The sequence below is a fragment of the Narcine bancroftii genome, chromosome 1, assembly GCF_036971445.1.
Source record: "Narcine bancroftii isolate sNarBan1 chromosome 1, sNarBan1.hap1, whole genome shotgun sequence".
In the NCBI taxonomy this organism is placed as follows: domain Eukaryota; kingdom Metazoa; phylum Chordata; class Chondrichthyes; order Torpediniformes; family Narcinidae; genus Narcine; species Narcine bancroftii.
Window position 1 is genome coordinate 424,128,001 of NC_091469.1, and position 13,954 is coordinate 424,141,954.

The 13,954-nt window shown below is 41.9% G+C and overlaps 1 protein-coding gene across 3 annotated transcripts in view; it reads left to right on the plus strand.

The window, feature by feature from the left end:
* Positions 1–13,954, plus strand: part of osbpl3b (oxysterol binding protein-like 3b) — a 175,045-nt gene that overhangs the window by 81,406 nt on the left and 79,685 nt on the right. For all 3 annotated transcript variants that reach the window (XM_069914157.1, XM_069914155.1, XM_069914156.1), the window contains exons 7-10: positions 3,255–3,387; positions 4,855–4,958; positions 5,090–5,182; positions 6,099–6,255. In XM_069914157.1, coding sequence (XP_069770258.1) covers positions 3,255–3,387; positions 4,855–4,958; positions 5,090–5,182; positions 6,099–6,255 — 487 coding nt within the window. The remainder of the gene's footprint in view (positions 1–3,254; positions 3,388–4,854; positions 4,959–5,089; positions 5,183–6,098; positions 6,256–13,954) is intronic.

The following is a 13,954-nucleotide window of genomic DNA, read 5'->3' on the forward strand; positions in this document are numbered from 1 at the left end:
AATGGAATTTCTGCTTCTTGACTTTGAGTCTTGAGCTGCTCTCTTGCAGTGCTGTTGACCTGGATTCAATCCTGGAGTTTTGTTCGTGGTTTATGCACTGGAAATAGGAGCAGGGTGTTCAGCCCCTCGTGCTTACTCCATCCTTTAACATGACAATGGCTGCTCTGCCCAGGTCTCTCTCCTAGTTCCCCACAACTTTCAGTTGCCTGATCATTCTGTGACTAAGTGGGTTTCCTGTGGATGCTCTTGTTTCCCATATCCCAAGCATGTGCATATTGGCAAGGCAGTTGGCTACTGCTGAACAAAGGGGTGAGGGTGGTTGGTGGGAATTGATGGGAATATGCTTAGAACGTTATTAGGGTCAAATGGACATAAGGGATTATGTTATGTGGGATATAGATGAAGAGTCCTGGATCATGTTGCACAACAATATCATGGCTAAAAATGGGAATTGGGAAAAAAAATTAAGTCAATTTCAAGATTCCTTTGTTGTTGAAGATATTGGACTCCATATCTTTAGAAAAACATTGTGTTTTTTCCTAACGTTATAAGTAATTTTCTACAGGGGAATACAAGCATATATTTCCACTTTCCAGTGAGTCATATCTAGATTTCCAGGTAACTGCTGCACACTTCCTGGCCACCACTATCTTTACAAAATCTAATTGGTGTTTCAACGGCCTCATTTTAGGTCCGAATATAAACAATTCCAGTATCTGTGTAAATCTAATGTTAATGATTTGTCCAGAAGATTTTGCAAAAAGGTTCCTGTTTCTTCACCACATCGAAAACATTGATCTGATATTTCTGATTTTAATTTATGTAATTTTTGCTGCTTAAGATATAGTTGGTGCAAAAAATTTTAATGTTAATGATTTGTTCCAGAAGATTTTGCAAAAAGGTTCCTGTTTCTTCACCACATCGAAAACATTGATCTGATATTTCTGATTTTAATTTATGTAATTTTTGCTGCTTAAGATATAGTTGGTGCAAAAAATTGTATTTCCCCAATTTATACCTTATGTTAATAGTTTTGGTCATCCTGTCCCGAAATAAGTCAGACACACTTTTTTCATCAATCAGTATACCCAAATCTGTCTCCCATCTTTGTCTAGATTTATGTAACCCCTGTTTCCAAGTACCCATTTGAAGTAGGAAATATGCTTTTGAAATGAATTACTTTGTAGTCCCCTTTCAAACTAGTCTCTACTTCACTGTACTGCTGTAAGGTCATCATTGGGCCCAATTTGTCTATTAAATAAGATCTTAATTGAAAACAGCAGAGGATAGTATTATTAGTTAAGCATATTTGGTTTTTAATTTATCAAATGATATTTATTGTCCCTGCTCATAACAATTCTTCATGAACCTGATCCCTTTTTGGGACCAGGTGTCCAGAATTTTATTGTCCATTGCTAAAGGAATAAACCTATTTTGAGCTAGAGGCATTTGAGGAGATAGGTCCTGGTTTGATCATTTATTTTATTCCAAATATCACATATGTTTTAATAAGGGGTTTTTTTTTGTACACCCAAAATTAATTTTGAACTCCATTTAGATATAAAATCTTCTGCTATTCTCTCTCCAACCTTATGCAGCTCTATTTTTGCCAAAGAAGGCTTGTCTCCTCTGTCAAAGAGTGAGGTGACAAACTTCATGTGGACTTCCAAATAATGTTTCTTGAAGTCTGGCAGCTTCAGTCCTTACCCTTCCAGAGGAATTTCTGATGCTTTTGTTTCAGTCTTGAAAAAAACTTTTGAGGTAATGGAATCTGTAATGTCTGGAAGAGAGATTCGGCTCTTGGCAACACATTCATTTTTATACAATTGACCCTGTCAACAAGAGTTATTGGGTGAATCATCCATTTATCATGTAAATATGATGTTTTTTCTAAAAATTTGGAGTCCATGTCTCCAACATGTAGGAGTAGATTCTTAACGATGCCCCTCCTTCCTCCCTCAACCCCCTGCAGCCAGGAACCACCTGGGATCCTGGATAAGTCGGGATATTTGGCAGGAGATTGATGAATCCAATGAAACTTTTTTCTTCCTTTTCTCTCTTCAATTCTATTGTCTATTTCTCTCCTTTTTTTCCCCATGGGGGGGAGGGTTAGTCCTTGTTCTTTTCTTACTCAAAATCAACATCGAATGACAAAATTATGTTTCTTTTATGTAATTGATGAATTTCATGTTTTCACATTGATTTGAAAATACAAATAAAATAATCAAAAAAAAATTCCTTTGTTGTGTAAGACTTGTGTTCCTTTGTAATTACAAGACCGGGCTGGAGCATGGTTTCTCTTTTTGCTTTCGTTTGAATTGTGAGCAAAAAAAAGTTTTTCATAATAATGGTGCACACAATAGAATAAACAATATCTGATCGTGCCGTGCTTCCTTTGCACTGCACTGAACGACTAACTTGGTTTTCATCAGGTGATATTTTGAAAATGCTCTTTTTCTTTTTGGTGTATATTGAAGCTTTTTGAATCTTTATAAAATAAATCATTGTATACGTCAGTCAATGTTTGGAATTCAGACTGACCTGCGTGTTTCACTACATGAATAACTAAAGTTAACAATCAGGTATTGCAAGCAATTAAGAAGGTAAGATGGTGTTTTTTTTTAAACCAGAGGAGTTCAATTCAAAAGTAAAGATTCTTTTCTGAATGCATAAGATTCCTGAGACCACATTATACATTACAGGCCTGGTCACCCTAGCCAAAGAAGGCTTATCAGCTTCTTGGAATGGACTGATTGTTTTTCTAGGAGAGATTAAACAGATTAGGATTGTACACTCTTGAGTTCAGAAGAATGAGAGAGAATTATAATGAAACACAAAATTGTGGAACATGCTGGAGTGCAGATATGGCATTTCCTTCGGCTCAGGTGTTTGTAGAGAAAGCAGTCTTTAAAGAAGGGCTTTGCTCTCTTCTATTTAAGCAAGATGTCTGTGTACTTTGAAGACACTGATCAATGATTCCATTTATAACAAGAATTTTAAAGAGTGTGGGGTAGTGAAGGTAAGTTAGACTGAGGTAATAAATCAGTTATGATCTCATTGAATGGTTGACCAGGCTTGAGGGAGCAAATGGCTTAGTGTTTTTGAATTGTCTAATGTACATTTAAGAGTTATAATGTAAGCCAACAGTTAAACACTATTCTGGGAACATCCTGACTGGGAAGTAGTTGTCATAATTACCAAGAAAAATATACTAAGTATGAATTTAAAGTAATTATAATTTTTTTACCTTTCAGTTGCAGAGAGGAAGTTTTTGCAAACAGATGTCATTCCAAACTAGCCCAGGATTTCCTGTCAGTTACTCTAACAGTCAGTCAAAGGTGGCAGCATGGTTGCAAAGTTCTGAAGATATTGATAAGTGTTCAAAAGGTGAATAGATTTATACCTCAAATAAAAACAGGAGTTCACCAAAAATACTTCATAATGGGACTGAAATGGGATTTGATAAAATCCTTTATAAGAGAATGTTAAAATTGAACTTGTAGAACTTAAGACTTGTTGAACTTGTAGAATTGATGATAAGAATTATGGGGAGGGAGGATGTGAGAGGAGTGTCACAATTGTTCACGTAATTTATAAATGACTTGAATGCTACATACATTCCCCTATCTAGGTGATATCAGCTGTTCGATAGTGAAGATACAGAGATATTAATAAATACAGTGAATGGATTGGGTCCCAGCTATGCCTGACTTTTTGTTGGATATGTGGAGCAATCTTTTCTACAAGCCTACAATAGGCCATGCTTCTCAACTCTGCCTCTGCTACATCGATAATGACATTGATGCCTGCCTGCTGCACCGATGATCAGCTTGTTAACTTTGTCAACTTTCACCCTGACCTCATTCACTTGGTCCATCTCTGGCAACAAACTTCCTTTTTTTAAATCTCTGTCTCGATCTTGGGAGACAAGCTATTTCCAGGGATCTTGTATAAAGCCATTAAATTTTCAGTTACCTTGGCTACACCTCTTCACACCCTGTCTTTTGTAAGAATTCTATTCCTTTCTTTTAGTGCCTGTCTCTACCACATTGGTTCCTAGGATGAGATTTTCCATTCCAGGACCTCTTTGAGATGACATCCTTCAAAAAAGATGTCTTTACCCTCTACTATCATTAACTCGGCCGTGAACCACACCTCCTTTATTTCCCACACATCTGCCTTGACACCGTCTCCTCCACTCACCCACCCCCCCTCCCGTTTGCCTCCACTCACCCACCCCCCCCTCTCGTTCGCCAACCAGACACATGTACAGGGTTCCCCTTGTTCTTGCTTACCACTCTACCAGCCTCTGCATCCAACATGTTTTCTGCTCTTACTGCCACCTACTATGGGGACCCACTACCAGACATATTTTCTCCTCCCTTCTCTGCTTACTCCCTCCGTGACTCCCTTGACCACTCATCTCTTCCCACGAATTTCCCCCTTGATACCTATCCCTGTGACTGCAACATTATCCCATAGCCTGTTTCTTTCCCTCCTCGTTTGTTTCCTTTCCTCCAGATCCATGCCCTTTGTTTCTCCTTCGCTCTCTGCCCTCTTCCACATCAATTCTCAGTTTTCTCTTCCACCTTCACACCTGTATCTACCTATTACCATATGCCTGTTGACCTGTGCCCCTCCCCCACCATTTTATTCAGGCACGTAAATGTTGTTGCAGATTCCTGACGAAGGGCTTAGGCTTGAAATGTTGATTTCCTTTTACTTCCTATGGATGCTGCATTACCTGTTGAGTTTCTCAAGCACTTTCACGTACTGCACTTGACCTTGGCATGTGCAGACTTTTATCATATGATGGAAACATTGTATTCTGAATCCTTTTTTTTTCCCCCTCAGATCTTTCTCAATGCCATTCCAGTCTGACTGAATTAATACAAGTCTTGCAGAGTATGGAAGTTATTCATAGGACGTATTCAGCACCATTGATTAATGCTGTTCAGGTATGATGGTCAAATGGGTTTCTTTACAAAGGTTTTAGCTGACACTAAATATGAATGATATAAATTGGAGAAATCAATATAATAAACTCTTGTTGCTAATTAAATTGTCTTTTTCCCTCCTTTTGATGAAGGGGTATGTTTTTGAGAGTCCCAAAAAGGAAAAACGTTTTCAGAGAAGATGGCGAACTAAAAGTTTTGGCAAAGATGCTAAATCAACATTGCAGGTGATGCAGCTTTGAAAGAGGGACTCTGTACAATTATTTTCATAATTTCAAACCATGTACCAACGTGATATCATTAGACATTGATCATGAAGCTGTTGAGCGTTGTCCACCTGCATCTCTAGAGTTATTATTTTAATCTTTTCCTCAATCCAGTTTGATATGTTTGTTTCTTTTAACTTCCCAAAATTCTTCCAATGTAACCATTATGAAGACAGTCTTACAATTTGGTGTGACATTTCCATTATCCATGTTTGCTAATGTTTATATTTCTAAATTTTAAATTTAAACATATAGCACGGTAACAGGTCATTTCAGCCCACGAGTCTGTGCTGCGCAATTTACACCCAATTAACCTGCAAACCCCGGTATGTTTCAAACGTTGAGAGGAAACTGGAGCCCCCATGTAAAACCCATGCAGACAAGGGGAGAATGTACAAACTCCAGACAGACAGCGCAGGATTCGAACCCCAGTCCCGATTGCTGGCGCTGTAAAGCTGTTGTGCTAACTGCTGTGCCAACCGTGTCACCCCAAAGAAATTTTTCAGGAAACCATACATTTTTTTTGACTTTCACATTTTACCTCTTTCACTTTGTTCCGTTTGTAATTCGGTATGATGGTTTTTTTTCAAAGGAAGTCTGTGTAGATCACCCATTTTCATTGGGGGCTATTGCACATTTAAGGGGGTGCCTCGAATTGAAATCATAAAATACTTTTATTTTTGTATATAATCTGTAGGAGATAAGTTTAGAAGAAATCAACTATATTTGACTGCTTCAAAGGGAAGGGGGCTCATAAATTTTGAGCAGAGTTCTAAGAGAGCCATAGCCAATAAAAGGTTGTGAATGGCTGGTTTAAATCTTTTGCCTCTCCAAAAGCTATATTGCAAGCAGTAATGGCTTTTTCCTTTTGGTTTAGGTTCCTTGCATCTCTCCCAGCCCAATGAGACTGCATGCATCAAACCCAAACCTGTCTGAGGTGTTTCAGGTAGAAACAAAACCTTTTTCGGATGGTTCAAACTGGACTTCAGATTATTCAAAGCTTCAAGAGGATTTCTGCCATATTGCTCAAGAAGGTGATAGCAGCCTTCATTTTCTTGCATTAAAACATGCATATCTTTTCACAGATACCACAAAGATTGTGCAATATTTTAACATTGATAAGACTCTTATTTTTGACTACCATATATTTTGATGTATATGTCGTCCCTCCCTCCCTTTTTCAGCCTTATTTTAAGGGTTTTATGGTATATCTGGTGTATAAATTGACCCCCATTTTCTGGCTGCATGAGGTGCCCCATTGAATGACGTATCAGTCGACCCCCCAAAGCTTATGATGCTTGAGATGGGCCATTGACTGGCATATACATTGACCCCCATAGATCGCACAGATTGGTCTGGGCATTGACTGGAGGTGATTGCTATAATGGACAACATGCAGCATGCGATGAAAATATGAAACGAGCTTTAAGTTGAAAGTGATAGAAATGGCCAAGAAAGCCAACAATTGCGCTGCTGTAAGAAAATTTGATGTGCATGAGAAGTTGGTAAGAGATTAGAGCAAGAAAGAAGAGACTTTAATAAACATACCAATAAGGCAATGTTCTTTGAGAAAAGGAATCACTCGTTGGCTAGAGTTGGAAAATTACATTGCAGAATGTGTACATGAACAGAGGCAAGATTGCAACATAGTCACCTGAAATAAAATAAGAACATTTGCATTGCAGTGGACCAAGTCGCACCCAGACCTCAGTAAAGATTTTGAGGGTACAGTAGGCTGGTGCAATCGTTTCATGAATGGGAAAAATCTGGTATTATGCCAAAAAAACAAAAACTGCACAGAAACTTCCAAAAGATCTTGATCATAAAATTGTAAGTTTTCACCAATTTATTATACATAACAGGCAGAAAGACCAGTTTGCATTGGCATATATCGGAAACATGGATGAAACGCCTGAATTTCGACATAATAGGTAATAGGACAGTGGAATGGAAAGGTGTTAAAACTGTGCAAACTAAAGTACAGGCCACGAAAGGACCAGGTTTACCGTGGTGTTATGCATGGCCATCGGGACAAAGTTAAGACCCATGGTAATATTCAAATGCAAAATTAAACTGAAAATGAAATTCACTGCAGGTATTTTTGTACATTTTCATGAAAAAGGATGGATGGATGAAAATGGTGTCAAACTATGGATAGACAATGTGTGAAAAAGGTGGCCAGGGGGTTTATGCAAAGAACGGAGTTTGCTGGTCTGAGATATGTTTTGTAGCTACTTAACTGAGAAGACTAAAAGTAGATTAGCACTAAGTAATACTTACGTGATGGTTATCCCGGGCGGTTTGACGTCTATATCGCAACCTCTCGAGGTCTGCTTAAACAAGCCATTCAAAGGCCATGGGTGCAAGGAATGGAATACATGGATGTCGAGTGGAGAAAAATTGTATGCAAAAGGTGGGAAAATGCTTGCTGCATCACTTGTTATGTTGTGTAACTTCGTGCTCAAGGCATGGGACAAAGTTAAAATAGAGACTGTGATGGCACAAAAAATGATTTATTGTGGGACACTGATGACGAAGCTGAAACTGCCTCATAAGATTCTGTTGACCCCATTTTGGCTGCCTGAGGTGATGACTATTTAAACAGTGAGAGTATGGATGCGCTTGGTGACATCTTTGCTTCAGATGATGATAGCGAGATTGATTTTGAAGTGTTCTAAATGTGTTGTTGTTTTCAGACAATAATGGCGATTTTGAAGGGTGTTAATTGTGTTGCTGTTTCAAATAAAATCCTCATGCTGTTTAAATTGTACGCGATACTCCTACCAACTTTTCCATTCTATATAAATTGTGTGCTATAGCACTACAAACTTTCTCACCTTGTTTAAAAATTGTCCACTATTGCTGTTTATTGCTTGCACTTTCCTCCGTTCCCTTATAAAGGTTTATATAGGTCGCACAACAACAACAGGCCTGAAGGGTTCATACTGTGCTGTACATAAAGCTTAATTATGTTATAGTTAGACATGATTAATTTTGTTCAAATATCAGATCATAATACATTGATCAGGATTTAGGGCAGGTCCACCATCGCTCAATCCGTCATAGTGTCACTGGTAAAAGGTAGAACAGTTTTAATCTTGGGGATGGCTCCTTGCAAGTGTGAAAGTGTTCAGTGTCCCAGTTAGGAGTGGTCAAGTGTGAAAGGCCAAACCCCCAGTACTATCCCAGGTCACTGAATGGCCAATTTAGTGAAAGGGACTATAATTAGTCCTTCCCCAATTGCACATTCTGTTGTTTGCTTTTATCCTTATCCATAGCTATGCTAAAGCTCAGGGAACTATGGTCACTCAAACCAAAATGCTCCCCCATCAAGAGGGCCACCACTTGACCAGGTTCATTACCCAGGATGGCCTCTCCTCTCATCGGCTGGTCATTGTAGGTTGGTGTGGGAACCTCACCTCACTATCAAATCTGCAGACAAGAATGGCACTGTTGTGATCTAGCGCACTGATCTCTATCTGGTCAAAGCCGGATGACAACTCTCAGACACCTCCTCTTACTTACCCCCCAACAGGACCCCACCAAAACTTATCAAACCACTGTATCGCACACCATCTCCAAACTCATTACTTCCTGTCACCTCCCTGGCATGGCCTCCAAACTTATTGTTTCTCAATTACTCATCTTCCATTTCTACCTACGACACAAGTTTCAAAAACCCAATTGCCCCGGCAGACCCATTGTGTCCATTGCTCCTACCCCACCGAAATGGTCTCCACTTACCTCAACTCTGTTTTGTCCCCCCAGTCCAGTCCCTCCTCACTTGCATCTGAACCACTTCATACATCCTCCTCCACTGCCACAACTTCCAGTTCCCCAAACTCGATTGCCTCATATTTACCATGGATATCCAATCCCTATACACCTCCATTCCCCATACTGAAGCCCTCAAAACCCTTCATTACTTTCTGGACAATAGAACAAACCAGTCCCCCTCCACCATCACCCTCTTCCGGCTGGCAGCACTTGTCTCACCCTCAATAATTTCTCCTTTGTCTCATCCCGCTTTCTCCAGGTTAAAGGGGTAGCCATGTGTACCTGCATGGGCCCCAGGTATGCCTGTTTTTTTGTTGGCTATGTGGAGCAATCCATGCTACAAGCCTACACAGGCAAGGCCCCTCAACTCTTCCTCTGTTACTTCAATAACTTCTTTGGTGCTGCCTGAAGTACCCATGATGAACTCATTGACTTCATCAACTTGAAGCCAATTTCCACCCCAACCCCGCACATCTCTCCTGGCACCCACGCACCCCCCCCCCCCCCACCACACACACCTACTACATGATCCCACACCTCCACCAGATCCATATTCCTCTCTCCTCTACACCTTCTGCAGTGACCACCCCCCTCTCCCTCCTGCTGCTGTCATTCTCTTGTCTACTCCTCCCCATCAATTGTCCCCTTGGGACCTACACCTGTCATCGCACCTCCTCCCTCAACACCATTCAAGGCCCCAAACAGTTTTTCCAAGTGAAGCAACATTTCACTTGTGAATCTGCATGGGTCATCTACTTCATCTGGTGCTTTCCATTGTGGTCTCCTCTACATCAGAGAGACTGGACGCAGACTAGCAGATTGCTTTGTTGTGCACCTTGGCTCTGTCTGCCACAATAGCGTGGATCTCCCAGTGGCCACTCATTTCAGTTCCCCAACCCATTCCCTTCCTGACATGTCTGTCCATGGTCTCATGCACTTCCAGACTGAGACCACCCATAAATTGGAGGAACAACACCAACTGAGCACCCTCCAACTTTTCTGCCTTTCATTAAAACTACCCCCTCACTTCTTCCTCTGCCACCTTCCCCCAGTTCTGTTTCTCCCTTCCCTCTCTCCTTACCATGTCTCTTATATCCAATTAACACCTATTGTTGGTCTGGATTCCTGTCTAAATTCTGAGGCTTTCTGAGATTTCCTGCTTCTGGCTCATTCTGCTTATTCCATGAAGAAGGGCTCAGGTCCAAAACGTCAAAAATATATCCTTGCATTTTATGGATGCCAAAAAGTCCAGCTGAGTTCCTCTTGCATTTTGGTTTGTTTTTACTACAATCACAGTCCTGCAAACTTTCATGTTTCACTTATTCTTCAGCAGCATGCTCCCTTTCTGTAGCAGTGATACTATCCCTGACCAGTAATGCTAATCCCCCCCATCTACCCCCCTCCTCCCCTCACCACCTCTCTTACTTCCCATCCTATTCCTTTTAAAATACCTAAACCCTGGTACCTGCATCAGCCAACCCTGCCCTTCCTCCAGCCAAGTCTCTGTAACGGCCACAACTTCGTAGTTCCACACACTGATCCATGCTCAAGGTTCATACCCTTTATTCCTAATACTCCCAGCATTGAAATAGACACATTTCAAACCCTCTAACAGTCTACATTTATGTTTTGTCCCCTGCCTGTCCTTCCTCACCAACTCAGAACACATAGCATCTTGTTTTTGACCTTCTGCCCTATTCCCTGCACTCACAGTCTGGTTCCCACCCCCCTGTCAAACTAGTTTAAACCCTCCCAACAGCTCTAGCAAACGTGCCCACCAGGATATTGGTCTCTTTCCAGACTGTCCCTTTTGTACAGGTCAGACCTTCCCCAGAAGAGATCCCAATGATCCACAAATCTGAACCCCTGCCCCCTGTACCAATTCTTCAGCCACACATTCATCTGCCACAACTTCCAATTCCTAGCGTCTTTAGCGCGAGGCACAGGCAGCAATCCTGAGATTACCACTCTTGAGATCCTGCTTTTTAACTTTTCTAACTCCTTGTAGTCCCTCCTCAAGACCTCATCCCTACTGTTATCTATGTCATAGGTCCCCATGTGGACCACAACATCTGGCTGCTCATTCTCTCCCTCCAGAATGCTGTGGACTCGATCAGAGGTCAGAGGCATCTCTGATCCTGGCACCTGGGAGGCAACATACCATCCGGGAGCCTCGATCTCGTTTACAGTACCTCCTATCTATTTGCCTAACCAATCACCATAGCTCTTCTCTTCAATCTTTCCTTCTGAGCCAAGGGGCCAGCATCTGTGCCAGAGATGTGACCACAACATCTTGTTCCTGGTAGATCATTCCTCCCAACAGTATCCAAAATGGCATACTTATTGTTGAGGGGATTTCCCACAGCGATGCTCTGCACTGTCTGCCTATTCCCCTTCCTTTCCCTTTCCTAACGGTCACCCAGCCACCTGCCTCCTGATTTTTGGGGGTGTCTCCCTGAAGCTCCTCTCTATCACCAACTCTGCCTCCTGAATGATCTGGAGTTCATCCTGCTCCAGTTCCTTAACTCAATTTTCAACTCTTGCAGGTGTAGTCATCAGGAACACTTGTGTGTTTCAGATTTCCCACGTGCTGTATTCAGAGGATTTTACTGCCCCAGCTGCTGTCTCCATTATCTATTCCTAGTTTAAATACAAAGATCTTACCTGGCCTTACCTCACAGGAAACAAGCTCGTCCTCAGCATCCGCTCGCCAAAGCCTCATGAGCCAAAGCCCTGGTAGGTTTCAAATGGCAGGAGGAAACCAGAGCCCTGGGAAAAAGTCATGGGGAGAACATACAAACTCCTTACAGAGAGTATGGGATTTGATCCTCGGTCCTGTAACAGTATTTCATTAACTTTTAAGCTAACTGTGTCACCCTAATTTTAAATCCAAGGTACAGATAACTAGTTGTAAAGAAAAAATCTATAGTAAGCAAGTAGCATTTAGTTCCTTCCCAATGTCAGAATGGGGGAAAATGGGTTAAATGTCCTTATTTAGGTTTCTTCATTTCTATCCATTTTTTAAAATTTTAGCAGGGCAGAACTATTTCTTCAGTAACTGTTATCAGGCAGTGGTTAGCAATTTGCTGCAAGATTTGCATAGGCTACCCATGGGAAGAGGAGAATTTTTTAGGTTGTCTAAGTAGCTGGCAGTTGCAGTACAATAATTAAAATTCTGATTTCTATTACAGCAACTGGTCAATTTTGTGCATTGCATAGTTTCAAGACCATGTCTCAGTCCCTATCTGGTTTCTACCTTTTACAGATTTTATTTTTTCAGATTTCAGATTTATAATCTGAGTACATACAAAACAGGGTTCGGAGAGCTCATTGCTATATCTGACCCGACCTTGTTGGTTTTCGTGCAGTTGGATAACCATGTTGAGGAACTTGGGGGGGCATCCGAGGCACTCTAGTATTTGCCAAAGCCCTTTCCTGCTCACGGTGTCAAAGGCTTGGGTGAGGTCAACAAAGGTGATGTAGAGTCCTTTGTTTTGTTCTCTGCACTTTTCTTGGAGCTGTCTGAGGGCAAAGACCATGTCAGTAGTTCCTCTGAACTCCGAACCCTTCTCCATTGACAACGGCGTGAAGCAAGGCTGCATCCTCGCACCAACCCTCTTTACTATCTTCTTCAGCATGATACTGAAACAAGCCATGAAAGACCTCAACAATGAAGACGCTGTTTACATCCGGTACCGCACGGATGGCAGTCTCTTCAATCTGAGGCACCTGCAAGTTCAAACCAAGACACAAGAGCAACTTGTCCGTGAACTACTCTTTGTAGACGATGCCACTTTAGTTGCCCATTCAGAGCCAGCTCTCCAGCGCATGATGTCCTGTTTTGCGGAAACTGCCAAAATGTTTGGCCTGGAAGTCAGCCTGAAGAAAACTGAGGTCCTCCATCAGCCTGCTCCCCACCATGACTACCAGCCCCCCCACATCTCCATCGGGCACACAGAACTCAAAACGGTCAACCAGTTTACCTACCTCAGCTGCACCATTTCATCTGATGCAAGGATCGACAAAGAGATAGACAACAGACTCGCCAAGGCAAATAGCGCCTTTGGAAGACTACACAAAAGAGTCTGGAAAAACAACCACCTGAAGAAACACACAAAGATCAGCGTGTGCGGAGCCATTGTCATACCCACGCTCCTGTTCGGCTCCGAATCATGGGTCCTCTACTGGCATCACCCACGGCTCCTAGAACACTTCCATCAGCGCTGTCTCCGCTCCATCCTCAACATTCATTGGAATGACTTTATCACCAACATCGAAGTACTCAAGCTGGCAGAGTCCGCAAGCATCGAATCCATGCTGCTGAAGACCCAACTGTGCTGGGTGGGTCACGTCTCCAGAATGGAGGACCATTGCCTTCCCAAGATCGTGTTATATGGTGAGCTCTCCACTGGCCACCGAGTCAGAGGTGCACCAAAGAAGAGGTACAAGGACTGCTTAAAGAAATCTCTTGGTGCCTGCCACATTGACCACCGCCAGTGGGCTGATATCACCTCCAACCGTGCATCTTGGCGCCTCACAGTTCGGCGGGGAGCAACTTCCTTTGAAGAAGACCGCAGAGCCCACCTCACTGACAAAAGACAAAGGAGGAAAAACCCAACACCCAACCCCAACCAACCAATTTTCCCTTGCAACCGCTGAAACCGTGACTGCCTGTCCCGCATCGGACTTGTCAGTCACCAACGAGCCTGCAGCAGACGTGGACATACCCCTCCATAAATCTTCGTCCGTGAAGCCAAGCCAAAGAAGAAGTCATACAAGACATCACATACAATGCTGAGATTCTTTTTCCTGCCGGCGTGGCGAATTACCACTAATAAAAACTGTACACAGTGTATATATTTAAACTAATAAAGAACTGTAAACAGATAATGAATGTAAACACACTGCAATCAAAGAATAAAAAAGAAAATCAAAAGTGCAAAGTAAGAGTCCTTA